Below are 27,358 nucleotides of genomic sequence, written 5' to 3' on the forward strand. Positions count from 1 at the left end.
ACATAGTCCCTTTTTTTCTCCTATTAAAACATTTACTAAGTTCTGTTGTACTTTTATGGCTCTCTTTTCCATTTGACTATAGCCTCCACGAGGGCAAGAACTTTAACTTGCTTACTGGTATATTCCCAGAATGTAGCATAATGCCTGGCATATAGCTAGTACCCAATAGTTACATGACAGATGTGGAGATTCTGCAATGAGTGTGTTAGTTTTGATAGGCAATTAACTTATTTGGAACTGAACTGCAAGGCTGTTTTTCTTGCCTAGTGGTTCCAGTTTCAATTCAGATCTTTTGTCTTTAGCTGAGCTGCTGTGAATGAGTGTTCCACATGTATGGTTCAGCTGTCAGTCAGAGACATGGCCAAAAAAATTGGGGGATCTCTTCTCTATTTCCTTTCTGGAATTCCCCCACACTCAACAGCCATGGCTCCATGGCTTCAATTTTTTGGTTCCTTTAACCAGGGAGACCTTTGTTTTCCTCTATGTTATACTTGTGCCAAAGAATTGATGCTTTTAAATTGTGGTGTTGGGGAAGACTCTTGAGAGTCCCTTGGACTGCGAGGAGATCCAACCAATCCATCCTAAAGGAAATCAGTCCTGAATATTCATTTGAAAAGACCCTGATGCTGGAAAAGATTGAAGGCGGGAGGAGAAGGGGACAACAGAGGATGAGATGGTTGGATGGCATCACTGACTCAGTGGACATGAGTTTGAGTAAACTCCGGGAGTTGGTGATGGACAGGGAGGCCTGGTGTGCTGCAGTCCATGGGGTCGCAGAGTCAGACATGACTGAGCGACTGAACTGAACTGAACTGAATGTTATACTTAGCCTCAGACTAAAAGCTCTAAAAGTGATAAACTTAATTTCATGTAGTTCTCTTCTCTTCTCTCTCAGCATATATGTATACCCTCTACGTTCAGTTTGTTTGGTTGGTTTGTTTCTTCCACTCTTTGGTGTCTTCAAGGAGTTGCTTTTTGAAATTTGTGTAAGTTTTATAGTTATTTTCTGTGGGAAAACCCTGGAATAATTGAACCTTATTATCAAAAGTGGAAGAACTACCTCATAAGGTTTTATGAATGAATGACAGAAATATTTGGTTGTTTTTTAACTTTAAAATGCTTTATTGTTATTAAAACATGCTTAAAGAAAAACCCCAAAATGCTTTATTGTTATTAAAATATGCTTGAAGAAAAGCCCACAAAATATAAATACAGAGTTTAAAAAAGAATTATGAAGCATACAGTCTTGTGGCTTTACCGAAAGCACCAAATAGTTTTGTTAGTGCTCCAGAAGCACTCAGTTCTCCTCTTCCTAGGTAACTGTTGACCTGACTTTCACAGTAATCATCTCTTCACTTTCTTTATTAATATAAATGCATTTCTAAACACTGAATTTTTTTATAGGTTAGGCTTTTTTAAGCTATAGTTCATATACAGTAAAATTCACTTAAAAAATATACGTTTAAGTGAGTTTCTTTATATACAACCAGGTGACCACTACCATGATCAATAGCTCTTCGTCTTCCCTGGTCTTTATAAAATCTATTACATAGTCATTCCTCTTCAACCTCTAAATTCTGGTCACCAGTGATATGATTTCCATTCTGATTAACACTGCTTTTTGCTGATTATCCTCTAGTAGGAAGACCTGTAGCATCTGGATTTATTTTACTTAGTGTAATGATTTTGAGATTCTTCCTTGTTACTGCCTGTATCAGTAGTTCAGTTTTCTTTGCTGCTGAGTAGTCTTCCTTTGTATAGATGTACCATAACTTATTTATCCATTTAACAATTGGTGACATTTGAATTGTTTCTGGTTTTTGGCTTTATATATAAGGCTGCTATAAATATTCATGGATTACTCTTTGTAGAAAGAGATGCTTTCATTTCTCTTGGGTAAATTCCTAGAAGCAGGATTGCTGAGTCATATGGTATGTGTTTAATGTTACAAGAAACTGCCGGACTGCTTTCAAATTAGCTATACATTTTGTTATTCTCACCAGCATTGTAAGAGAATTATAGTTTCTCTGTATTCTGTTTAGCACTTGGTATTATTAAATTTAAAAATTTCAGCCATGTTAAAAGATATGTAATGGTATCTTATTGTGGTTTTAATTTGCATTTGCCTAAATTTTCAAAACTAGTTTTCTATTTTAGATCCTTTGCTTTTACATGGTAAATCTCAGAAACACCTTATAAATTTCTGTAGACTTCTTGCTGAAGTCTTTTGATTTTGATTGCATTGAATTTGTAGGTCAGTTTGGGGATGATTTATATCTTAGCAATATTGAGAATGCCCATCCATGAAGATGGTGTATAATTAATTTCATTTAATTGAGTCTTCTTTGATGTTGCTCAGAAATATTTTGTAGTCTTCTGTGTACAGGCTTATAAATATTTTGTTAGACTATCCATGTATATTTGACTTTTTATGCTATTGTAAATGATAATTATAAAACTTCAATTTCTAGTTATTTCTATTATATAGAATTGATTTGTGTCTATTGAACTTATATCCTGTGACTTGCTACTTACTAATTCTAATATTATTTGTAGATTCTTTGAGGTTTTCTATAAATGATTATACCATCTGTGCATAATGACAATTTTATTTCTTTTTTGCAATCTGTTTGCTCTTTGTTTATTTTTCTTTACATGTTGCATGAGCCAAGTTCTCTAGTACAGTGTTGAATACACTTGTGAGAGCAGACAGACATCTTTGTCTTTTCCAGATCTTAGGAAGAAGCCTTCAGTGTTTCACCATTTAGTATGCGGTTACCTGTAGAATTTTTACAGATGTTCCTGTTTAGGTTGAAGAGATTCATTTCTCATGCTACCTCTCTGAAAATTTTTATAATGAATGAATAATGAACTAATGCTTTTTAGCATGCATTGAGATAATCATATGGTTTTTGTCTTCTTTATTGTTAATCTGTTGAATTACATCAGTTTATTTTCAAATGTTGAATCATATGTGCCTTACAGGAGCAAATAGTTAATTGTCATGATCTTTATTTTATTTCATGTTGCTGCTTGTCTTTTAATTTCTAGCTTTATTGAGCTATAACTGGTATGTAATATTGTGTAGGTTTAAGTTATACAGTGTGAAGCTTTTATATATGTATAATATTCACATATATATGTTCATATATATATGTATATATGTATATATGAAACAGTTACCACCGTAAGGTTAGTTACTGTATCCATCACCTCATATACATTTTTTGTATGATGGGAATTTTTAAGATGTTTTGTTTTTTTTGGCTGCACCTTGTAGCATGTAGAATGTTAGTTCCTCAACTCAGGATCAAACCTGCACCTCCTGCATTGGAAACATGAAGTCTTAATCAGTGGACTGCCTGGAAAGTCCCTAAGATCTACTGTCTTAACAACTTTCAAGTATACATTGTAGCATTGTTAATTATAGTCACATGATGTATTTTGGATCCCTGGTTTGTACCTTTTGACCCCTTTACCCATTCTGTTGTAGAAATCAGTACTCGAGAAACCAGGCACCATACTTGGAGAGTGGGAGAACTCAGGTCTATTATGCTGGGGGGCCCAGAGGAGTTAACACTCCGAACTCTGAGCCCCAAACAAAGGGGTTACAGAGTTTTTTATACATGGACAGGCATGATTAAATGGGTTTGCAGGTTTGCAGGGGCTAGGGCGATTGCAAAGAGCAAAACAAGGGTGAGTGAGATAAGCTCCAGTTCCTAGTATTGTGAGTCCCTACTTTCTGAGACCTACATGATCTAGACTTTGCAAGGAGCAAGCTGGGTTACAGATGCAGAAGGAGCAGGAAGTTATGTAAAATTTTAATTTTTCCCCTTCATTTACCCCCTCTTGATGCTTCTATCACTTATTGTAGAAAGCATCATCTCATGTTTTGGTAGGACATTCAGAGCTCCCCATCATTTAGGGGGCTATATTGAGCTATAACCGTTTGTAACTTTATGGATTTAATCCAAGAGGTTATGAACTGACAATTACATTGAGAATACAAGGACCACAGAAGAGCACCGCAAAGAACATGAAGAGAGGACCTGTTAAAGGGAGAAGTCATGATGCCCAGCTCCAGATATTGTTCTAATTACCCCAGAAATTAGCTAGTTTCTCTCTTTGTATGATTTATTCCCTTAGTGGTTGGGCCTTGCCCTTGACTATTTCTGATTGGTTTATAGCGTTCTTCAATTAAGAAGAGATAGAGTCATCTCTTTTCAGCTGTCAGTAGGTCTCAGTTCAGTTCAGTTCAGTCTCTCAGTTGTGTCTGACTCTTTGTGACCCCATGAATCGTAGCATGCCAGGCTTCCCTGTCCATCACCAACTCCCAGAGTTTGCCCAAACTCTTGTCCATCGAGTCGGTGATGCCATTCAGCCATCTCAACCTCTGTCATCCCCTTCTCCTCCTGCCCCCAATCCCTCCCAGCATCAGGGTCTTTTCCAGTGAGTCAGCTCTTCGCATCAGGTGGCCAAAGTATTGGAGTTTCAGCTTCAGCATCAGTCCTTCCAATGAACACCCAGGAGTGATTTCCTTTAGAATGGACTGATTGGATCTCCTTGCAGTCCAAGGGACTCTCAAGAGTCTTCTCCAACACCACACTTCAAAAGCATCAATTCTTCGGCTCTCAGCTTTCTTCACAGTCCAACTCTCACATCCATACATGACCACTGGAAAAACCATAGCCTTGACTAGACAGACCTTTGTTGGCAAAGTAAAGTCTCTGCTTTTGAATCCTTCAAAGGAGTAGGCGTCTTTTAATTTCATGGCTGCATGCACCATCTGCAGTGATTTTGGAGCCGCCCAAAATAAAGTCTAACACTGCTTTCACTGTTTCTCCATCTATTTGCCATGAAGTGATGGGACCAGATGCCATGATCTTAGTTTTCTGACTGTTGAGCTTTAAGCCAACTTTTTTACTCTCCTCTTTCACTTTCATCAAGAGGCTTTTTAGTTCCTCTTTACTTTCTGCCATAAGGGTGGTGTCATAGGTCTAGCCCTTTCCTATTCTGTAAAACCACCTCAGCCAGGGAGTCTAGTTGGTCCTGTAATGAAAAGCACAGCAATAATACTGATTAGGGATAGAGGCCAGAGTTGACAATGAAAATCCATTGATATTTTGATAGCAAGATCCTCAAACTTCTGCCGTGCGTTGACCAGCCAGCTGCCAGAGTGTGGCTGGAGCAAGGCTGAAGAGTCCTCAAGCTTCTGCTGTGCATTGACTAGTCAGCTTCCGGAGTGACTAGAGCAGGGCTCAGCGTCCTTCATGGGTGAGGGCTGTTGTCTTTGGAACCAGACCTTGAGGAGGTTTTTTGGGGTCCCAAACTGTTTTCCAGGTGTCCTCATCAAGGAAGCTGCAGATTTCTTGACTCTGGTGTAGTGACTCTAAGGGATGACATCTGTAACTTTAACAGCAGTAAGGGTTGCCAGGATGACCATGTGAGGGCCTGTTCAAACTGGCTGAAGTGGTTCCTTCTTTTAATCTTTAACCCATATCTCATCTCCTGACTGATAGGGATAAACCCAGTTGCCCAAAGGAATGGGTATCCTTTTTAAGGTTTCTTGGGCGATATGGCTGAAGACTTTTCCAGGGCCTGGAGGTGTGAGGACATCTCCAGGTCAGCTAGTTGTTGGTGGTCTCCCTTGAGCTTTTCTATTACTGGGGGCAGTCTCCTGTATAAGATCTCAAAGGGAGAATAGCCTGAGGACCTCAGGGTGCATTTATGGAGGGAGAGGAGAGCCCACAGAGTGATAAGGCAGCTTGTTCTAGCATTGTCTGGGTGTTTGCTGGGTGGATGGATATTCTTGTTGTACTACTACTTGGAGAAACAAACTTAACAAGAAAGTTAAAGATATATAGCCCAAAGATTAATAGATTAGGAAAGCTGTTGTGGGGCTAGCCAGGAGAACCAGGTCCAGACATTGGTTTGTGACATTAGTGCTTCTCTAGGCATGAGAAGATGCAAGAATTTGGACTCATAAAAATCTTTACCTAAAAACATCTGAAGGCCTGTTTCCTGGGTTTTTCCCAGAGCATAGAGTGCCTTATTTTTTTGTCTCCATCCTGAACTCCTTTCAAGGGTGTGTTGAAGGTCAGCATTTTGTAGTGGTCATGATTTAATCTTTGTAGAGGCAGCTGGCAAGGGCCACCTTCCAGTCAGCAAGGTCCCTTCATAGCCACATACTTGGCCATATTTTTTGGGCATTTCATGGTCATTCTGTCCCACTTAGCTGGGAAGGCTCATTCCCAGATCTAACAAAGATTCCATTGAAAGGCCACTCAATGTGTTGTCACTAGACCAGGCCTTGTAAGTAGCAAAAGTCTCTGGACCATATCTGTCTTACTAGCCTCTTGGTCCAGGAAAATATTTTCTCTTGTTGTTTCTATCCATATCTAGAGTTACATTATTACAATTATTGATCTCATATGAAACTGCATATCAGCATTTTATCACAGGCTTAGTCACACATTTGGTAACATAAGAGATAATCTTCTGAAGCAAGCTACATAGAAAATAATATAGTTAGCAGTTATTAGTAAGGTCACAAGCAAGAATTTAAGTCAAGAATTTTCACTGGGTATAGCCTGGTGTACCCCAGCTCATTTGACTCAGTTAAATGATTATAGCCAAGTTTTCATCTCCTGGTTGTATATCATGGAACATCTGATCTTTATGCAAAGACTGGTTATTGAGATAAGCTTTTAGAAACAATCTTAGAGTGTCCTTTTTAATAACTTAATTAAAACTTTTGGCAATATAACATAACAAGGAACTATCTCAGAAGTGTCTTAGAAGCACAAACCTTAATTAACAACACTAGACTTAATATTCAGTGAAACATTTTTCTTCTTTTTTTTTTTTTGGAGAACTCACTGTGAGGGCATTAACACTGTAGCCAGGTAAGGCTTTAACCCATCAAATAAAAATGAAGTCTGTCAGGGAGCTGGGAAAAGCCAAGAGGTCATCTTGGATTTCCCCTAGCCCTGGCTCTTTGATTTTGAGCTGTTGTTTATCTATTTTTAATTTCCTGATTTAGGAGCAGACTATTGCCATGTTTTAAGGACATCAGGACAGCAAAAATCTTAACTGTGAGGGTTTTTTTGTTGTTGAAGCAGAATGAACTTTGGCTACATGTACCATAATCTTAAATGATGTTTATTTACTTTATCAAAGTAACAAAAATATTTTAAAAACAAATATAACTCACTTAAATTTTTAGGCAAAGAAATTCATAATCTGTTATTTAAAGCTGCATTCTAAGAACTTTGTTCTCTAAATAGAAAGAAGACCAAATTCCAGTCTGGGACTGGCTTACTGTTAGTAACAAAATTTGTTTATTTGCTTAATCTTAGAAACTCTTTTCTATAAATCTTGAAGAACTAGCAGTATTTTTTTAAAGGCATGAGAATAAAACCATAGAAAGCATGTTTAAAATCCGATTCTATAGCAATTGACAAGGAAACCTGGTCATAACATTTTAATATGATAACTAGAATTATAATTGACCATATTTTATCAGGACATATCAGATTTATATGAATTTTACACAATTTTAGGATACCTATATTAGTAACATCAACCATACAGTATAATCTGAAATGATTTATTACCCCTTCAACAGTACTTCCTTTGTGACTCAGCTAGTAAAGAATCTGGCTGCAATGCAGGAGACCTGGGTTTGATCCCTGGGTTGGGAAGATCCCCTGGAGAAGGAAAAGGCTATCCAGTCCAGTATTCTGGCCTGCAGAATTCCATGGGCTGTATAGTCCATGGGATCGCAAAGAGTCCGACACAGCTGAGCAACTTTCACTTCACTTCAACAGTACTTCCCATGTAATTTAACATGTCCAATGAACCCAGGTAGCTTAATAGCTCTTTGGGATGTCTCAGGGGCCCTCTGAAGCATCCCAGATTTATCTAGAAGTCAAGTTGTTTAGGAAGTTTTATCAATAAATATCAAAAGGGTTTATAACAGTCAGGTAGAATCGTATAAGTCACAATAGTTATTTACTTAGCCAAAGTTAACAAAAGATTTTAAAGGTAAATTTAGAACAGATCAATTAAGAGGTAAAGAAACTTAAATCTATTATTGAAAGTAGTTCAACATCTGAAGAAAGTATGTCCTGTTAACAGAGAGAAAGGCCAAATTCAAGTTTTGTACCAGCTTACTTTAAACTCATTTAGGTGCACAGACTTTTTAGGGTCCATTTTCCACAAACCTTTTAATCACTCTCTGTAACAGCCACCTGTAAGTCAGACCTACTTTGTTTTCCCTTTATAAAATAAAATTTTATTTTTTATATCTTCTTTATTAAAAACATACACCTTACTTCCTTATTAGATTAGCAAACAGACATTAATACTAGATATTTAATATTGAATATTTCCCGGTTTATGTGAATCTGAAATTTATTCCTTATTAGATTAGCAAACAGACATTAATACTAGATATTTAATATTGAATATTTCCCGGTTTATGTGAATCTGAAATTTATTTAGGTTAATTTTTCTTGTACTTAGAATTGTTTAATTTATAAGCAGTCAATTTTCTTTAGGTCAATTAAATTAGAATGCATTTACAACTTAATATTATCAGTAAAAAGACATACACTGAGACATACATAAATCCAGACAGACAGACAGAGATCTTATAGTTTTCTGTTTGAGATTTAAAACATCTCTTTGACCCCTTTTTTTTCTTTGCATGAAGTTCTAATTTGCCCAAGACTGAGGTCTCAGGCAGAGTGGGCTGTGTATCTTAAGGACATGGAAAGGGTTAACTTCAAGCTTTTTCCTTGGCAGGCCTTTTAACAAGCTAGTTATTTTTAACTGTATATGCAAAAAGAATTGGCTTTGCAGTTTCCAAAAAAAGTTTCTCTCACTCAGTTCAGTCAGCAATCACGCACTCACAATCATTCAGAGGCTATCACAATGCCTCCCTTCTCCTGAGTCCCCAGGTTTTCTTAACTGTTGCTCCCTTCCTGGGAGCCCCAAGGAGGTTATCAGTTACAGTGCCTCCCTTCCTCCCAAGTCCCCAGTTCTTCCTATCTAGTGTTCCCTTCCTGGGATCCCAAGGAGGTGATCAGTCTCTTCTACCCGTTGGGGTAGGTTCCTGCCTGGGGAGCGACCCTAGAGCCTTACCTTATCCTGTGGCCATTCCTGGTGAGTTAGTCCATCCCTCCAATGAGTCCAGTCGGGGCTCGGCCGTCTGGAGATTTGGAACACCGGTCTGAAAGAGAACCTGGAATACCTTCAGGTAACATACCGCCACATTCATCTCCAGGTTCCTTGCCTCCAGCCCGGCCGAGCCACCAGTCTAGTGGCCCAAGGGGCCAGTGTGGTTGGAATCTGACTGGGGCCTCCAGAAATGTTGCAGTAATAAGTACTCAAGAAACCAAGCACCACACTTGGAGAGTTGGAGAACTCAGGTTTATTATGCTGGGGGGCCCAGAGGAGTTAACACTCCAAGCTTTGAACCCTGAACAAAGAGGTTACAGAGATTTTTATACCCAGACAGGCATGATTAAGTGGGTTTACGGGTTTGCAGGGGCTAGGGTGATTGCAAAGAGCAGGACAAAGGTGAGTGAGATAAGCTCCAGTTCCTAGTATTGTGAGTCCCTACTTTCTGCGACCTATGTGATCTAGACATTGCAAGGAGCAAGCTGGGTTACAGAGGCAGAATGAGCAGGAGGTTATGTAAAATTTTAACTTTTTCTCTTCACTCCCACCCCTGGCAATCACCAGGGGTGGTTTTTGAGTTCAGGATTTTTCAGCTCCCACATATAAGTGAGATTGTACAGTATTTGTTTTTCACTGTTGGACTTATTTCACTTAGCATAATGCCCTCCAAGTTTACCCATTTATCACAAATGGCGGTATTCCCTTTTTATGGCTGAGTAGTATTCCATAGTGTATATATATGCCAAATTTTCTTTATCCATTCATCCATTAACAGACACTTAAGTTGTTTTCCATGTTTTGGCTGCTGTAAATAATGCTTCAGTGAACATGGGGATGTAGATGTCTCTGAGACAGAAATTGTATTTCCTTTGGACACATAAAATGAAGAAGTGTTAGTCACTCAGTCGTGTCTGACTCTTTGCAACCCCATGGACTGTAGCCTGCCAGGCTCCTCCATCCATGGGATTCTCTAGGAAAGAATACTGAAGTGGGTTGCCATTTCTCTCTCCAGGGGGTCTTTTCAACCCAGGGATTGAACCTTGGTCTTCTGCATTGCGGGCAGACTCTTTACAGTCTCTAGGTTGCCTTTTCATTTTGTTAACTATTTCATTCAGTGTGCAGAAGTTTTTTAGTGTGATGTAGTCCCACTTAGTTATTTTTGCTTTTTTATATGTGCTTTTGATGTCATATCAGAAAATCATTGCCAAAATCATTGGCAATGTTGCCTTCCTCTTTACTTTCAAAGGTCTCTCTTTGTCTTTTACTTTTGTTAAATAAGTTATAATGCATCTCAGTGCAATCTTTTTAAGGTTCAACCCATTTGTGGTTCTTTGAGCCCTATGTATCTGGATGTCCATTTTGCACCTGAAGTTTAGGTAAGGGATATTATTTGTTTTAAATACTCTTCTGTCTCTTTTTCTTTCTCATCTTCTTCTGGGATTACCGCACAATTGCACTCATCTCACACACTAGTAAAGTAATGCTCAAAATTCTCCAAGCCAGGCTTCAGCAATATGTGAACCGTGAACTTCCTGATGTTCAAGCTGGTTTTAGAAAAGGCAGAGGAACCAGAGATCAAATTGCCAACATCCGCTGGATCATGGAAAAAGCAAGAGAGTTCCAGAAAAACATCTCTTTCTGCTTTATTGACTATGCCAAAGCCTTTGACTGTGTGGATCACAATAAACTGTGGAAAATTCTGAAAGAGATGGGAATACCAGACCACCTGATCTGCCTCTTGAGAAATTTGTATGCAGGTCAGGAAGCAACAGTTAGAACTGGACATGGAACAACAGACTGGTTCCAAGTAGGAAAAGGAGTTCGTCAAGGCTGTATATTGTCACCCTGTTTATTTAACTTCTATGCAGAGTACATCATGAGAAACGCTGGACTGGAAGAAATACAAGCTGGAATCAAGATTGCCAGGAGAAATATCAATAACCTCAGATATGCAGATGATACCACCCTCATGGCAGAAAGTGAAGAGGAATGCAAAAGCCTCTTGATGAAAGTGAAAGTGGAGAGTGAAAAAGTTGGCTTAAAGCTGAGCATTCAGAAAATGAAGATCATGGCATCCGGTCCCACCACTTCATGGGAAATAGATGGTGAAACAGTGGAAACAGTATCAGACTTTATTTTTCTGGGCTCCAAAATCACTGCAGATGGTGAATGCAGCCATGAAATTAAAAGACCCTTACTCCTTGGAAGGAAAATTATGACCAACCTAGATCGCATATTCAAAAGCAGAGACATTACTTTGCCAACAAAGGTTCGTCTAGTCAAGGCTATGGTTTTTCCCATGGTCGTGTATGGATGTGAGAGTTGGACTGTGGAGAAGGCTGAGCACCGAAGAATTGATGCTTTTGAAGTGTGGTGTTGGAGAAGACTCTTGAGAGTCCCTTGGACTGCAAGGAGATCCAACCAGTCCATTCTGAAGGAGATCAGCCCTGGGATTTCTTTGGAAGGAATGATGCTAAAGCTGAAACTCCAGTACTTTGGCCACCTCATGCGAAGAGTTGACTCATTGGAAAAGACCCTGATGCTGGGAGGGATTGGGGGCAGGAGGAGAAGGGAATGACAGAGGATGAGATGGCTGGATGGCATCACTGACTCGATGGACGTGAGTCTCAGTGAACTCCCGGAGTTGGTGATGGACAGGGAGGCCTGGCGTGCTGAGATTCATGGGGTCGCAAAGAGTCAGACACGACTGAGTGACTGATCTGATCTGATATTGTTTCTCTTATCACTGTCCTATAAATCCCTTAAGCTTTATTTACTTGTTACATTCTTTGTGCCTTTTTCAGGAGCCACTGCAAGAAGGAATGTAGTCTGCCAAGATACAAGCACTGCTTGCTGTAATTTCTACCCCTCTTCTCTGTTTATCTGATACTCAATGGTTGCACTCAATAGATTTGCCTCAGTGATCCCTATGAGGCAAGACCCAAATGTAAGCCTCCTAGTAAGCCTCCGACAGTGCTAGGTTGCCAGATGCCTATATTGAGTTTTCCTTTTCTCACTGGAGAAACTGTAGGCCCAGAGGGACCCTCTTGGTTCAGTGCTGTGCCAGCCTGAGAGACGGGTATGTGGTCAAAGAAGGACTGCTTTTCTAATCCTTTTAAGATAGCTCTGCTTTGTCTCTCTTGTCCAGGGAGATGCATCAGCCTCACAGTTGGGTTCTTGGATTTTCATAAAGGTGTCTTGTCTCTGGAGAGTTACTCGTTAGTCTTTTTTTTTGTGAGGGAGACTGAAGTCTGGAATGTTCATGTTGCTGTCTTGATGATGTCATTTCATTGGTGTTGTTAAAAATATTATTCATGATGAGTTTTAATATGATAAGGCAGGCTTTATTCAGAACTTTCATGAGAGGCATAGAGACTACTGCTAAGGGTTTTGTAGTAGGGAGTGAGACTGGACAAGTAGGAATTTATAGTCAGGGAGAAGATTGGGAATCAGTGGATGAAAAATTACTAAGAATCATCAAGGGTAATTCTTTGTTAAACTTACCTAATAGGACTCTTGCTGAAGTCAGGCCAGGATAATCAATGTTACCTGAGGGAATACGAAGGAGAGGAATTTGGTCTGATATCAAGAGTGACCAAATAACCAGTAGCGGGTTCTGGCTAAAATTGACGTAGCAGAATTCTTCCTAATTTGGAGCTGTTGAGCACCTGGACAGGCATGGGGCCTAATTGAAAAAGCGTTCAAAAGGAACTGACTAGTGTTTGGTCTTAGAGAGAATCTTTGTCATTTGATTCAATTTTCTAGTATAATTAAAGGATTTCTGCCCTTTGCACCTAAGGGAAATTGATCCAAAGTTTGTTTGTTTGTTTTTGTAATATCTTTGTCTAGATTTGGTATCAGTGTAATGCTAGCCTCCTAAAATGAGTTTGAAAATTTTCCTACTTTTATTTTGTCAGAATGCTGCCTTGATACTATTTTATAAATGCTTTGAACTGTATAAAAGGCCAAAAAGATAGGACACCAAAAGATGAGTCTCCGAGGTCTGAAGGTGTCCTATATGCTGCTACTGGGAAGAATGAAAGAGAATCACCAATAGCCCCAGAATGAATGAAGTGGCTGGGCCAAAGTGGATACAACACTCAGTTGTTGATGTGTCTGCTGTCAAAAGTAAAATCCAGTGCTGCAAAGAAAAGTATTGTACAGGAACCTGGACTGTTAGGTCCATGAATCAAGGAAAATTGGATGTGGTCAAGCAGGAGATGGTAAGAATAAACAACATCTTAGGAATCAGCAAGCTGAAATGGATGGGAATGGGCAAATTTAATTTGGATGACCATTATACCTACTACTGTGGGCAAGAATCCCATAGAAGAAATGGAGTAGCCCTCATAATCAACAAAAGAGTCTGAAATACAGTACTTGGGTGCAGCCTCAAAAATGACAGAATGATCTTGGTTTGTTTCCAAGGCAAAACATTCAACATCACAGTAATCCAAGTCTGTGTTCCTTCCACCAATGCCAAAGAAGCGGAAGTTGATCAGCTCTATGAAGACCTAGAAGACCTCCTAGAACAACGTCTCAAAAAGATGTTCTGTTCATCATTGGGGATTGGAATGTGACAGTAGGAAGTCAAGATATACCTGGAATAACAGGCAAGTTTGGCCTTGGAGAATAAAATGAATCAGGGCAAGGCTAACTGAATTCTGCCAAGAGAATGCACTAGTCATAAAAATACTCTTTTTTAACAACAGAAGAGACAACTTTTCACATGGACATCACCAAATGGTTAATACCAAAGTCAAATTGATTACATTCTTTGTAGCCGAAGATGGAGGAGCTCTATACAGTCAGCAAAAATAAGACCTGGAGCTGACTGTGGCTCAGATCAGCAGCTCCTCATAGCAAAATTCAGGCTTAAACTAAAGAAAACTGGGAAAAAACGCCAGGCAGGTATGACTGAAATGCTGTATGAATTCACAGTAGAGGTAACGAATAGATAAGGGACTGTTTCAAGGGACTAGATCTAGCTAACAATGTGCCTGAAGAACTATGGACAGAGGTCTCTAATATTGTACAGGAGGCGGTGAACAAAACTATCCCAAAGAAAAAGAAAAACAAGGCAAAGTGGTTAACTGAGGAGGCTTTACAAATAGTGGAAGAATGAAGAGAAGCAAAAAGCAAGGGAAAGAGGGAAAGGTACATCCAATTAAATGCAGAGTTTCAAAGAATAGCTAGAAGAGAAAAGAAGGCCTTCTTCAATGAACAGTGTTTAATAATAGAAAAAGACAACAAAAGGGGAAAGACTAGAGATATCTTCAGGAAAATTGGAAATATCAAGGTAGCATTCCAGCCAAAGATGGGCACAATAAAGGATAAAAATGGTAGAGACCTAGCAGATACTGAAGAGATCAAGAAGAAATGGAAAGAATACATGGAAGAACTGTATAAAAAAGATCTTAATGAACTGGATTACTACGATGATATGGTTAGTCACCCAGAGTCAGACATTCTAGAGTGTGAAGTCAAGTGGGCCTTAAGAAGCACTGTTAATAAAGCTAGTGGATATGGCGAAATTCCAGCAGAACTATTCAAATCCCTAAAGGACAGTGCTATCAAGGTGTTGCATTCATTATGTCAGCAAATCTGGAAGACCCAGCAGTGGCCAACAGGACTGGGAAAGGTCAATTCTTATCCCAATTCCCAAGAAGGATAGTACCAAAGAATGTGCTAACCATTGGACAATTCCACTCATCTCCCATGATAGTAAGATCATGCTTAAAATCTTGCATGGTAGGCTTTAGCATTATGCAAACCAAGAACTTCCAGATGTCCAAGCTGGGTTTAGAAAAGGGAAAGGAACTAGAGATCAAATTGCCAACATTTGCTGGATTATAGAGAAAGCAAGGGAATTTCAGAAAAACATCTATCTCTGTTTCCTCAAATATAATAAAGCCTTTGACCATGTGGATCATGACGAACTGTGGAAGGCTCCTAGAGAGATGGGAATACCAGGCCATCTTACCTGTCTCCTGAGAAACCTGTATGTGGGTCAAGGAGCAACAGTTAGAACCCTATATGGAACAACTGATTGGTTCAAGGTCGAGACGGGAGTATGACAGCGCTGTCTGCTGCCACCCCGTTTGTTTAACCTATGTGCTGAGCACATCATGAGAAATGCCAGGCTGGATGAATTAAAGGCCAGAATCAAGATAGGTTGGGAGAAACACCAACAGCCTCAGATATGTGGATGATACCACTCTAATGGCAGAAAGCAAAGAGGAACTAAAGAGCCTCTAGATGAGGATGGAGGAGGAGAGTGAAAGAGCCAGCTTAAAACTAAATATTAAAAAAACTAAGATAGTGGCATCTGGCCCCATTACTGCATGGCAAATAGAAGGGGAAAAAGGTGGAAGTAGTGACAGATTTCCTTTTCTTGGGCTCCAGAATCACTGTGGACAGTGACTGCAGCCGTGAAATCAGAAGACAATTGCTTCTTGGCAGGAAAGCGATGACAAACCTAGACAGTGTGTTGAAAAGCAGAGACATTACTCTGCTGACAAAGGTCCGTATCGTCAAGGGTGTGGTCTTCCCAGTGGTCACATATGGTTCTGAGAGGTAGACTGTAAAGAAGGCAGAACACTGATGCCTTTTAACTGTGGTGCTTTAGAAGACTCCCGAAAGTCCCTTGGATGGCAAGGAAATCAAACCAGTCAATCTTAAGGGAGATTAACCCTGTATATTCACTGGAAGGACTGATGCTGAAGCTGAAGCTCCAGTATTTTGGTCATCTGAGGCAAACAGAGGACTCATTGGAAAAGTCCTTAGTGCTGGGAAAGATTGAAGGCAGAAGAAAGTGGCAGAGGTTGAGATGGCTGGACGGCATCACCGATGCAATGAATATGAACTTGGGCAAACTCTGGGAGATGGTGAGGGACAGGGAGGCCTGGCGTGCTGCAGTCCATGGGGTCACAAAGAGACACAACTGGGCGACTGAACAACAACAACAATTTTATAAATGTTTTGAATGTTTACTCGAGAAGCCATCTGGACTGGAATTTTCTTTGTGGAATTTTCTTTTACATATTAATTAAAAATTTTTAAGAGATCAGTTCAGTTCAGTCACTCAGTCGTGTCCGACTCTGAGACCCCATGGACTGCAGCACGCCAGGCCTCCCTGTCCATCACCAACTCCCGGAGTTTACTCAAACTCATGTCCATTGAGTCAGCGATGCCATCCAACCGTCTCATCCTCTGTCGTCTCCTTCTCCTCCTGCCTTCAATCTTTACCAGCATTAGGGTCTTCACAAATGAGTCAGTTCTTCGCATCAGGTGGCTAAAGTATTGGAGTTTCAGTTTCAGCATCAGTCCTTCCAATGAATATTCAGGACTGATTTCCCTTAGGATGGACTGGTTGGATCTCCTTGCAGTCCAAGGGCCTCTCAAGAGTCTTTTCCAACACCACAGTTCAAAAACATCAATTCTTCGGCACTCAGCTTTCTTTATACTCCAACTCTCACATCCATACACGACTACTGGAAAAACCATAGCTTTAACTAGACGGACCTTGGTTGGCAAAGTAATGTCTCTGCTTTTTAGTATGCTGTCTAGGTGGGTCATAACTTTTCTTCCAAGGAGTAAGCGTCTTTTAATTTCATGGCTACAATCACCATCTGCAGTGATTTTAGAGCCCAAGAAGAGGAAATCTGTCACTGTTTCCACTGTTTCCCCACCTATTTGCCATGAAGTGATGGGACCAGATGCCATGATCTTAGTTTTCTGCATGTTGAGCTTTAAGCCAACATTTTCACTCTCCTCTTTCACTTTCATCAAGAGGCTCTTTAGTTCTTCACTTTCTGCCGTAAAGGGTAGTGCCATCTGCATATCTGAGGTTATTGGTATTTCTTCCGGCAATCTTGATTCCAGCTTGTGCTTCATCCAGCCCAGCGTTTCTCATGATATACTCTGCATGTAAGTTAAATAAGCAGGATGACAATATACAGCCTTGTCATCCTGCTTATTTAACTTGACGTACTCCTTTCCCTATTTGGAACCAGTCTGTTGTTCCATGTCCAGTTCTAACTGTGGCTTCTTGACCTGCATACAGATTTCTCAGGAGGCAGGTCAGGTGGTCTGGTATTCCCATCTGTTTTAGAATTTTCCACAGTTTACTGTGATCCACACAAAGGCTTTGGCATAGTCAGTAAAGCAGAAAGAGATGTTTTTCTGGAACTCTCTTGCTTTTTCAATGATCCAGCGATGTTGGTAATTTGATCTCTGGTTCCTCTGCCTTTTCTAAATCCAGCTTGAACATCTGGAAGTTCACAGTTCACGTACTGTTGAAGCCTGGCTTGGAGAATTTTGAGCATTACTTTACTAGCGCGTGAGATGAGTGCAATTGTACGGTAGTTTGAGCATTCTTTGTCATTGCTTTTCTTTGGGATTGGAATGAAAACTGACCTTTTCCAGTCCTGTGGCCACTGCTGAGTTTTCCAAATCTGCTGCATATTGCATGCAACACTTTCAGAGCATCATCTTTTAGGATTTGAAGTAGCTGAACTGGAATTCCATCACCTCCTCTAGCTTTGTTCGTAGTGATGCTTCCTAAGTCCTACTTGACTTCGCATCCCAGGATGTCTGGCTCTAGGTCAGTGATCACACCATTGTGGTTATCTGGGTCATGAAAATCTTTTCTGTATAGTTCTTCTGTGTAATAGACACATAGCTATTAAGATTATTTTTTCTTGAATGAGCTTTGATAGTTTGTCTTTTTCAAGGTATTTGTCAATTTCATTCAAGTTATATATCTTTGCATAAAGTTATTTATAATATTCCCGTATGATCCCTTTTTAATATCTGTAGATTCTACAGTGACGTCACCCTTTTAATTTCTGATGTTGGAAATTTGTGTCTTTTTTTGCTTGATCATTATGACTAGAAGTTTATCAATTTTGTTGATCCTTTGAAAGAATCAGTTCATTTCATTGATTTTCTCTAATATTTTTCTGTTTTCAATTCATTGTCTTTTGTTCTTAACTTTTGTTATACATCCTTGCTTCTGCTTGCTTTGGGTTCAGCTTTCTCACATTTTTATAATTTTTTAGAATGAAAGATTTCATGATTGATTTGAGACTATTTTTTCTTTATAGAATATATAGCTTTATATATAGAATATATAGCTTTCCTTTAGCATCACTGCTTTTGCTGTGTCCCATCCATTTTAATATGTAAGTTGTTTTTAGGTTTTTCAACTCAAATTATTTTCTAATTGTGTGTGTGTATAAGTATGGAAGTGTGTTAAATAATTGCCAAATATTTGGGGATATTTCAGCTATGTTTCTATATATGAATTCCAGTCTCATTCCCTGTGGTCACAGAATATATTTTCAAGCATTATAGCCTTAAAAATTGTGGAGATTTCTTTTATGACACTTAAATATTGTATATTTTGATAAGTGTCTCATTGCATTTGAACTATATCTGCCTTTGTTTAGTACCATGTTCTATTAATATACCAAGTTGATTTATTAGTTTTGTTTCAGTGTTTCTGTATCACTACTGATTATCTGTTTACTTTTTCTATCAATTACTAAGAGGGAAATGTTGAAGTTTGATGTCTATATATTGTCTTTTTCTATTGCCTATTAGTATATTTTTAAACTCTTTTCATTAGATACTACACACATATATAGGGTTACTTTCTTTTTTTCTTGATGATTTGAATCCTTTATCCTTATGTAAAAGGATATCCCTGATTATCCCTGATAATATTTTTGCTTTAAGTTTATTATCTGATATTTGCATAACTATTCCAGCTTTTAATTACTGTTTGTGCGGCATAGCTTTTTGCAACCATTTACTTCAATTTATATAATCCCATGGATAGAGGAGCCTGGCAGGCTACAGTCCTTAGGGTAGCAAAGACTTGAACACGACTGAAGTGACTTAGCACACAGCACATATATATTTTTACCTTTAAAGAGGGTTTCTTAGAGATAACATAGGTCTTGGTTGTTTGTTTTTTTTTATATCCAGCTTGACAATGTCTGTCTTTAAATTAGATGGTCATTTCCACATACATTTGCTATAATTCTTGATTGTGTTGGATTTAAATCTACCATATTCTTGGTTGTTTTCAATTTTTCCCTTCTGCCCTTGTTTTTTGTTTCCCGATAGCAGTTTTTTGTTTTTTTTATTATATTTATTTTTGTTATAGTAAGTGACTGCTCTGAAACCTTTGATACACATTTTTAAATTATTTTATTGCAATATAGTTGATTTACAATGTTGTGATGATACACATTTTTAACCCATAAAAATCTGTTTTTAAATAATGCATCATATATAGTGTATGAGCATTACAATAATATAGTGTGATTTCTTCCCATTTTTGTGCATCATATATTTTACTTCTACATATTTCCTTGATTCCATAATATACTGTTGCTTATAAGTATAGTTTATTTTTTTCTGTTTTGAATTTTATATACATTTAAACACTCATTTTTATGCTTTTAAATAGACATTGAAATTTTTTTCCTATTATAGTTTTTCATTTCACTGGTCTATTTCATTTATAGCTATGGGGCTTCCCTCTTAGCTCAGTCGGTAAAGAATCTGCCTGCAGTGCTGGAGACCTGGGTTCGATTGCTGGGTTGGGAAGATCCCATGGAGAAGGAAATGGCAAGCCTTTCCGGTATTCTTGCCTGGAGAATCCTTTGGAGACATTTATAGCTATACTACTTTAGTTGTTCTATCATTGATAGACATATGGGTTATTTCCAGTTTTAGACTGTAACAACAGTTCTATGATGTACATTCTTATATATGTCTCCAGGTGTACGTGTGCAAAAAATTCTCCAGAGTGTATTCCTAGGAGTATAATTGCTAGGCCATCTATTCATATCTTCAACTTTACTAGATTTTGCTGAACTGTTTCCCATAGTGGTTTTACCAATTTACACTCTGGCTGGCTGGCAATGTAGAATTCCTTTTACTCAGTATCTTTGCTATTACTATATATTGTTAAGAGTTTAAAATGTTTTCTTTGTAGCAGATGATTGGCAGTGTTATGCTGGTGCTAGAGATAAAATCAGTAACAACCACCACCACCATCTCTGTCCTTTAAGCTAAGCATACATTCTAGTGTTGCCTTTTTTTTTGGTATTGTTTTCTGTGGGAGAGTTCTTTTCGAAGTCAAGTGCCAAGTTTTTTCAGCTGTTTCATGGCAGCATTTACTTAGTCTATTTAATAAATCTTGCTACTTTTTTTCTCTTTTTTTTCCTAGTTATTCGTATTGACACTATACCAGTTTCTTTCTTTGTGTCTCTTTTAATTGCTAGTCATTAAAAGGGGGACTTCCCCAATGGCTCAATGGTAGAGAATCTGCCAGTGATGCAGGAAATGCAGACACAAGTTTGATCCCTAGTTAGGGAAGATCTCATCGAGGAGGAAATGGCAACCCATTCCAATATTCCTGCCTGAAAAATCTCATGGACAGAGCAGCCTGGTGGGCTACAGGCCAAAGGGTTGCAAAGAGTCAGACACGACTGAGCGACTGAGCATGCATGCAGTAATTAATTAAATGAATTTTTTAAGAATAGTTATTGGTAAGAAGATTCTGTGGTGGAAGAGGATATGGGAGGAGTTCCAGGTTTGCTGACTTTTTATAATGCAAAGACTTCTATTTTTTTGCTACCATACAGTCTTCTTGCAAACAAGTTAGTCATGTGATTCTTTTTGTATGAAATCTAACAATTCTACTTGCCTCTGAATTCCAGTGAAAATGGCCTTGTAGGGTTGTTATTGTTGGTGTTTTTATTTGTTCATTCAGTTTTCTCCTTTGCTTTTAAATTATTTCCAGGAGTAGAAGAAGAAAGTGCTCACTGACTTAGCCATGCTGATATCAAAAATCTTCACTGACTTTTTTAACTTATTTTTTTCCAATTGCAGCTATAAAAAGTTGATGCATCTGAAAATAACTGATACTGATATAAGACCGAAGATCAGTTTAAAACTTGGTACAAAAGGTATATTTTACTTTCATATGTCTGCTATTAAAAACTGTGTTAAAAAATTTGACTTTCTATGTAAAGTATCATGCCATTAACAACCATATGTTTATTTATGTTTGCCGTTCATGGGCTTGGGTTTATACTAACAAGCATCACTTGGTCTAGGCTGGAATTCACTGACAGAAATATCAGGTGTACGGGTATCACATTACCTTGCCTCTACAGAGAGGTAGTGCATAACTGTGGCTATAGAGATTGAGCTTCATCTGATCTTCTTACCAACCTCTCCTTCTTTGCTGCATTCCCTGTTAAAGGGTGAAATGGAAAGAATGAACATTTTGGGCTCAAAGTCCAAATGGTGCCACCTCTTCAGGAGTGTGCTAACAAATGCCAGCTGCTCAGCATTTGGAGACCTTAAGGTCTCCTGGCCCCAGGGAAGTGTAGTCTGGTGGCATTCCTTCTTGTTTGGGGATGTCCCTGATTCTAGCCAGCTGCTTATTTGGCAGCCCAGAGAAAGCTCCTCCTTGAGTCATTTGCTTTGTAACCATGCTTGCCTCCACAGTTTATGTCAAGTATATCAAGCAAGAGTATATTACTTTAAAAATCTTTTGAAACACACATTCATTAAGGATAATGATAAATATTAGTTTAAAATATACTGTCATATACCAAATTCTTATTACTTTCTAATTCATCTCAGTCTGCTTTCTCGTTTGGAGGTGCTACTAAACCAGAAAAAATATCAAATAGTTCAAATAGTTCAAAATATCAAATATCAAATAGTTCAGTCTCATGCCTCATTCCATTTCATTGATGAAACACCTACTTAGTCATTAGTTTATTTTTTGGGAAGATAAGAGTAAGAGATTCATTAGATTGGTGTGTCTCAAACTTTAATATATGTTTGAACTATCTGTGATTTTGTTAAATTATAGGTGCTGTAGGTGCCAATTCAGTAACTCTGGGTTAAGACCTGAGATTCTATATTTCTAGCCAGCTCCCATGTGGAAGTTGCTGTTGCTGGTCAATGGACTATACTTTGAGGAGCAAGGCATTAAATCATTTTACGTTTCTTAATATAGTTCTGCATTTTCTAATAAGGTAGCCACTAGCCATATGTGGCTATTTAAATTTAAACTCGTTAAAATTAGATAAAGTTTCAAATTCAATTCCTATGTCAGACAAGCAGCATTTCCACTCTCACTGGATAGTGGACAATGCTGATTAAGGTAAAACGTAATTGCCTAAATAAAGTATAATTAAACACCGGCAATTACCATTCTTGACAGTCTTCAAAATATTCAAAGGCCTAATACTTTTATGCCATTTGGTGGCCACAGATCATTTATTTGAACAAAACACTGAACGGTTGAAAGGCTTCTGTGGTGATGAGTTTTTGTGATTTCTTTTGCTTGGAACATACTGTTTTTGTTTTGACTTTTTGACAGCTAGACAGATAGCAGCATGCTTATTGAGCACTGGCTGTGGCAAAGCTCTGTAGTATATACTTTATTCTTTTGGAATAGTGCCTGTCCTACATGAACTTAGGATGTAATACCTGAAACCACATAGAAAAAGAACATTAATGTGGAATCTTTTGACTTCTCAAAATTCATTTTCAGATGAAATGCCTATCTTCAAACTTGATTATAATTATTTCTATCATCTGCTTCATATAATTATTGTTTCTGGTACTGACATTGTTCGGCAAATATTTGATGAGGCTCTGCCACCCCCTCTTTTGAGAAAAGAGCTTCTTATACACAAGAATGTACTGGAACCCTACTACAACCATCTTTGGACCAATCACCCTTTGGGTGGAGCATGGCATCTGCTCTATCCCCCAAACAAGGAGCTACCACAGTCCAAACAGTTTGACTTATACCTTCTATTAGCTCTCATAAAACATTTGAATGTGTTCCCTGCACCCAAAAAAGGCTGGAATATGGAACCACCACCTTCTGATCTCTCTAAGTCTGCAGACATCTTGAGGCTGTGCAAATACAGAGATATCCTCCTTAGTGAGATTTTGATGAATGGTCTCACTGAGTCACAATTCAGTTCAATTTGGAAAAAAGTTTCAGATATTCTTCTGCGCCTTGGGATGAAAAAAGAAGATATTGACAAAGTGAAGGAGAATCCCATTGAGAATATCTCCCTTGATTACCATCAACTGTCCATCTATCTAGGCATACCAGTACCAGAAATCATCCAGAGGATGTTATCCTGCTATCAACAAGGTACAAAATAGTTATTTACCTAAGCTAGTAAACCTTCAGTGAGTGTTTGCTATGTGTCAGACACACTGCTAAGGCCAGGAGATTCAGTGAGCTCACATTCTTGAGAGAATAGACTCATCAAGACATTAGTAGTAATTACAGTACTAGAGATGTTTTCAAAATACCATGGGAAATTATAGTCTAAGAGAATCCAAAAAGGCTTTCTGGAGAATATAATATCTTAGGAATTCTTAAATGTAAAAGTTAGCCAAGTGAAGAAGATGGAGAAGGACATTTCAGAAGGAAACAAGAACAAAGGTATAGAAACATAGAAATATAATTCAAGGAACAAAAAGTTTGGCAATACAGAGTTTAACATAGGGGAGAGTTCATAGAATAAATTCAAGAGGATTTCTCTTGCCACGCTGAGGAGTTTGTGTTTTCATAAAGGAATTGTTGAAGATTTTTAAGTAGAGGAGTTTTATCACTTCTACAAAATTAAGGATGCCTAAAACCGTGAAATACAGGTACTGCGTGTTTCAAGAATGCTCTTGTAAATACCATGAGTGCATGTTTCACCTTTCTATCAGAACTGTGACTTTTAGTTTAGAAGTTTAGCTCTCCATTGTTCATAGGTAATCTTAAAAATCAGATAACATTTATGCAAGGTGTCTAAAGTCAACAGTGGCCATGCTCAGACACTGTCTGTTATGGGAAAGACTTTAGACCACCTTTCCACATTCCAGGATAGCTTCTCAGCTGTCTTGGAAGGTGAAGGTGAACGTATGTCAGCATCACTGAAACCCTCACTGTGCTATTCTGGCTGCATTTTCCTGGTCCCAAGTTATTAGTCATACTACCTGGTGAGCAACTGATGATTACACTGATGCTATTTAAACATACAGCTTTGCAAGTCTAGTAATTGTTGACCTGGTCCAGATTTTCTTCAGAAATAATTGCTAGACCCCATCCCAGTCCTTTAGCTAAGGCTCTGGGATACCATTGTGTTTTCCTGCTTAACCTTTAAAAGCTGTTTTTGAACATGAAAGAAGAGAATGCTGAGTTTGATGATACAAGAAAGTCAGGCAAAAACCCTTGACTTGTAAATTAACTTATAAATTAGAGGCTTTCTTTTTTGCATTTATTCTGTTAAGATTTTAAATAACAATAACTTAAGAAAATAAAGGTAATATTTGGGAAAGAGCTTTGAGTGATAGATTCAAGGCATTTCAGTTCTCACTCTGGAAGTCTGTAGAGCTTACTGGTCAAGTCTCTTTAATAGAGGCTTTCCTAGAATCTTATCATTCTTCCCTAGTAGTTACTACAGTTGTAGTTTTCTTTTGTGTATCTGATTAATATCCATTGTCCCCACTAACTCTCTATAAAGGTTATCTTTTTTCTTCACCTTTAAAACTCTAGAGCCTAATACAGCCTCATATATCATAGGTGCTTAATAAATATTAATGGGTAAGGAGAGGGGCTGCTTATCAGAATTTTGCTTAAAAAAAGGCTCAAACTTAAAACGGAGATTTGCTTCATAATTACCTATTATTACTTCATGACCTTAGACTGTCAATTGTAAGAATTTGCTTCTTGGTTTAAAGTACTGGTGTTCTAGACATTATTATGAACTATATTTTTTAACTTTCCTTTCTCTAATCATGGATTAGATAAGCTTTATAACATAAAATTTATGTTTTAATCTAAAAATTATACTTTGTTTAAACTGGATTCATGAGTGAAGGTTATTTTTAATTATATTTATTGGTGCAATATAAAAAAACTTTATGGTTTTTCTTATTCTCAGTCTGATATTTGTTGGTTGCATTTTCAATAATACATCTAAAATTTTTCTTTATGTATCATAGGAATTGCTCTACAGTCAATAACAGGCAGTCAACGTAAGTATGTTTAGAAACCAAATACCTAAGTGACCTTTCAACCCTGTGTAGCTAAGGGGCACCTGTAGATTTTTACTTGGCCCAAATAAACTGTATGATAAACTGTGTTTACTATAAGTTTGGAAAATTATATGATCAAATCACTACTGATCAACTGAATCTAGTATGAGCCTTTTTACCCTGCCTTCCTCTTAGTATATGTGCCCTGAAGTTTACCCTAACAGAGTATTTTAACTTCTGACACAAAGGACAGTTCAACAGGCAAAAATGCTTGCTTGCTTGCTCTGCCTGATCATATATGCTACTCGTTAGCTTATGTAGCTTTTATTTGGTTAACTATCCATTGTTAAGCTATATACTTTTTGCCAGGTAATGAGTTGCTAGTTATTTGATTTTCATTTATGTACTGTTGGTTTTTTTAAATGTAATTCAAATTCTGCAACTAAAATTATACTTAAGAAAGGAATACCATGCCTTTTGTTTGAACCAGTTGTGATGAGTCAAAGGAAGGAGCACAATCAAGGAGCATGGTGTCAAAGAAGAAGTTACATAATAGGGGGCTGATACCCTTTAACAACCTTTGTTTATGAAAAAGAAGGAAAAAATGGAAAAAAATAAATCGAACTTTTCCTTCTTTTCTTTATGTTTCAAATTTATGCCCTAAAATAATACTAGTTGCAGTGTTAACAGTGTCAGTGTCAGGATACTCAAAAGCTAATATTTAGGGTTGACTTAAGTTCTAGATTATCTAATATCTATAGTCTTCTTAAGATAAAAGTAAAATATCTTACCATTGTGTTCATACTGATTGGTTTCAGGCTAGTATATGTACCTATTATTATTTGGTCATTGATAAATAGACATTTTATTTTCATTTAGTACTTGAACAGAGTAAGATGTCTTCTATTTTTATTTCTGGGATGGTGTTATGGGGGGAGTAAATATATTTAAAATAGTGATAAAGATAAAATTATGTGCATACAGATTTTGAATGTTTTGGTTTTAATATTTAGGTATTGAAGTAGAAGAGTTACCAAATGAAGAAGAAGAACTAAGTCCACCTCTTATGGAGTACAATATAAATGTGAAATCAATCCCTGAAATACAGTTAGCAGAAATGAATAAAGATGGGGCATCGATACTCAGTGAATCTTCAACAGAATCTATTAAAGATCTCCAGGAAGTATAAGCTCTCATTAATATTTGAATTAGAAGAACTTAATCAAGGCTTTTAGTTTGTTACATGTTCTGTTCTTAAAGAATCCTAGATAGTCTTACTTTATATTATCATATTGTTTATGCAGAGCTTGAATTGGAATAGTTCTTTTCCCAGTACTTTCTTCTACAATCTTCCCTGCCTTAATCATGTATTTTTGACAGCATTTATTGGACACTTATTATGTGCCAGGCACTGTGCTAGATTTCCGAACATGTTTATTCATCCTAAATGGTGGAGTGAATATGGAAGGTTAGCAGAAAGTAGAAGAAAGCATAGTAGGGAATAGAAGGAGAGAGAAAGGAAGAGAAAACAGGGATATTTCAATACTATTTACACAGAGGTAGAATTAAAATCATCCAGGATTTATTTCTTTACAGATAAGTGGTAGCAGTTAATATGTGGTCACTAAATTCTTTTTAGGCTTAGTTTTTCATCTTATGGACCAGAATATGTTGATTTTTTAAGGTGCCTTCTTCCTTTGTTAGTCTTACATGCATGCACACACACACACACACACACACACACACACACACCTTTGTTAGTCATACATGCACATGTGCAAGTGAAGACCTCTGAGCTCTTTTCAGTGGCCTACTCATCAATGTTATATATTGTTCCTTTATACATCAGTGATTTCTCAAGCAGAAAACTGAGATTGAAATTAAAATGAAACTAATGTTCCATAGAATCTAGAGGAAACTATGATCTATTTTAGAAGATAAAATTCCAAGTGGTTAGAGGAAATACATTTTGCAAAATAATCCATTGTACAGTTTGAATTGCATATTAAATAGATGTATTTCTTACCTATCAGGTTAAGAGTAAACCAAAGAAAAAGAAAAAGACCAAGAATAAAAAGGT

General features: G+C 37.8%; 1 protein-coding gene across 11 annotated transcripts in view; it reads left to right on the forward strand.

Moving 5' to 3' along the window:
- Positions 1-27,358, forward strand: part of DZIP3 (DAZ interacting zinc finger protein 3) — a 129,892-nt gene that overhangs the window by 45,934 nt on the left and 56,600 nt on the right. For 10 of the 11 annotated variants that reach the window (XM_027514206.1, XM_027514570.1, XM_027514137.1 and 7 more), the window contains 5 exons: positions 21,097-21,173; positions 22,781-23,398; positions 25,246-25,278; positions 26,292-26,461; positions 27,312-27,356. In XM_027514206.1, the coding sequence (XP_027370007.1) occupies positions 21,097-21,173; positions 22,781-23,398; positions 25,246-25,278; positions 26,292-26,461; positions 27,312-27,356 (943 nt within the window). The remainder of the gene's footprint in view (positions 1-21,096; positions 21,174-22,780; positions 23,399-25,245; positions 25,279-26,291; positions 26,462-27,311; positions 27,357-27,358) is intronic. The other variant, XM_027514880.1, reaches the window with a different exon arrangement.

The sequence above is a fragment of the Bos indicus x Bos taurus genome, chromosome 1 (genome assembly GCF_003369695.1).
Source record: "Bos indicus x Bos taurus breed Angus x Brahman F1 hybrid chromosome 1, Bos_hybrid_MaternalHap_v2.0, whole genome shotgun sequence".
Classification (NCBI taxonomy): Eukaryota; Metazoa; Chordata; class Mammalia; order Artiodactyla; family Bovidae; genus Bos; species Bos indicus x Bos taurus.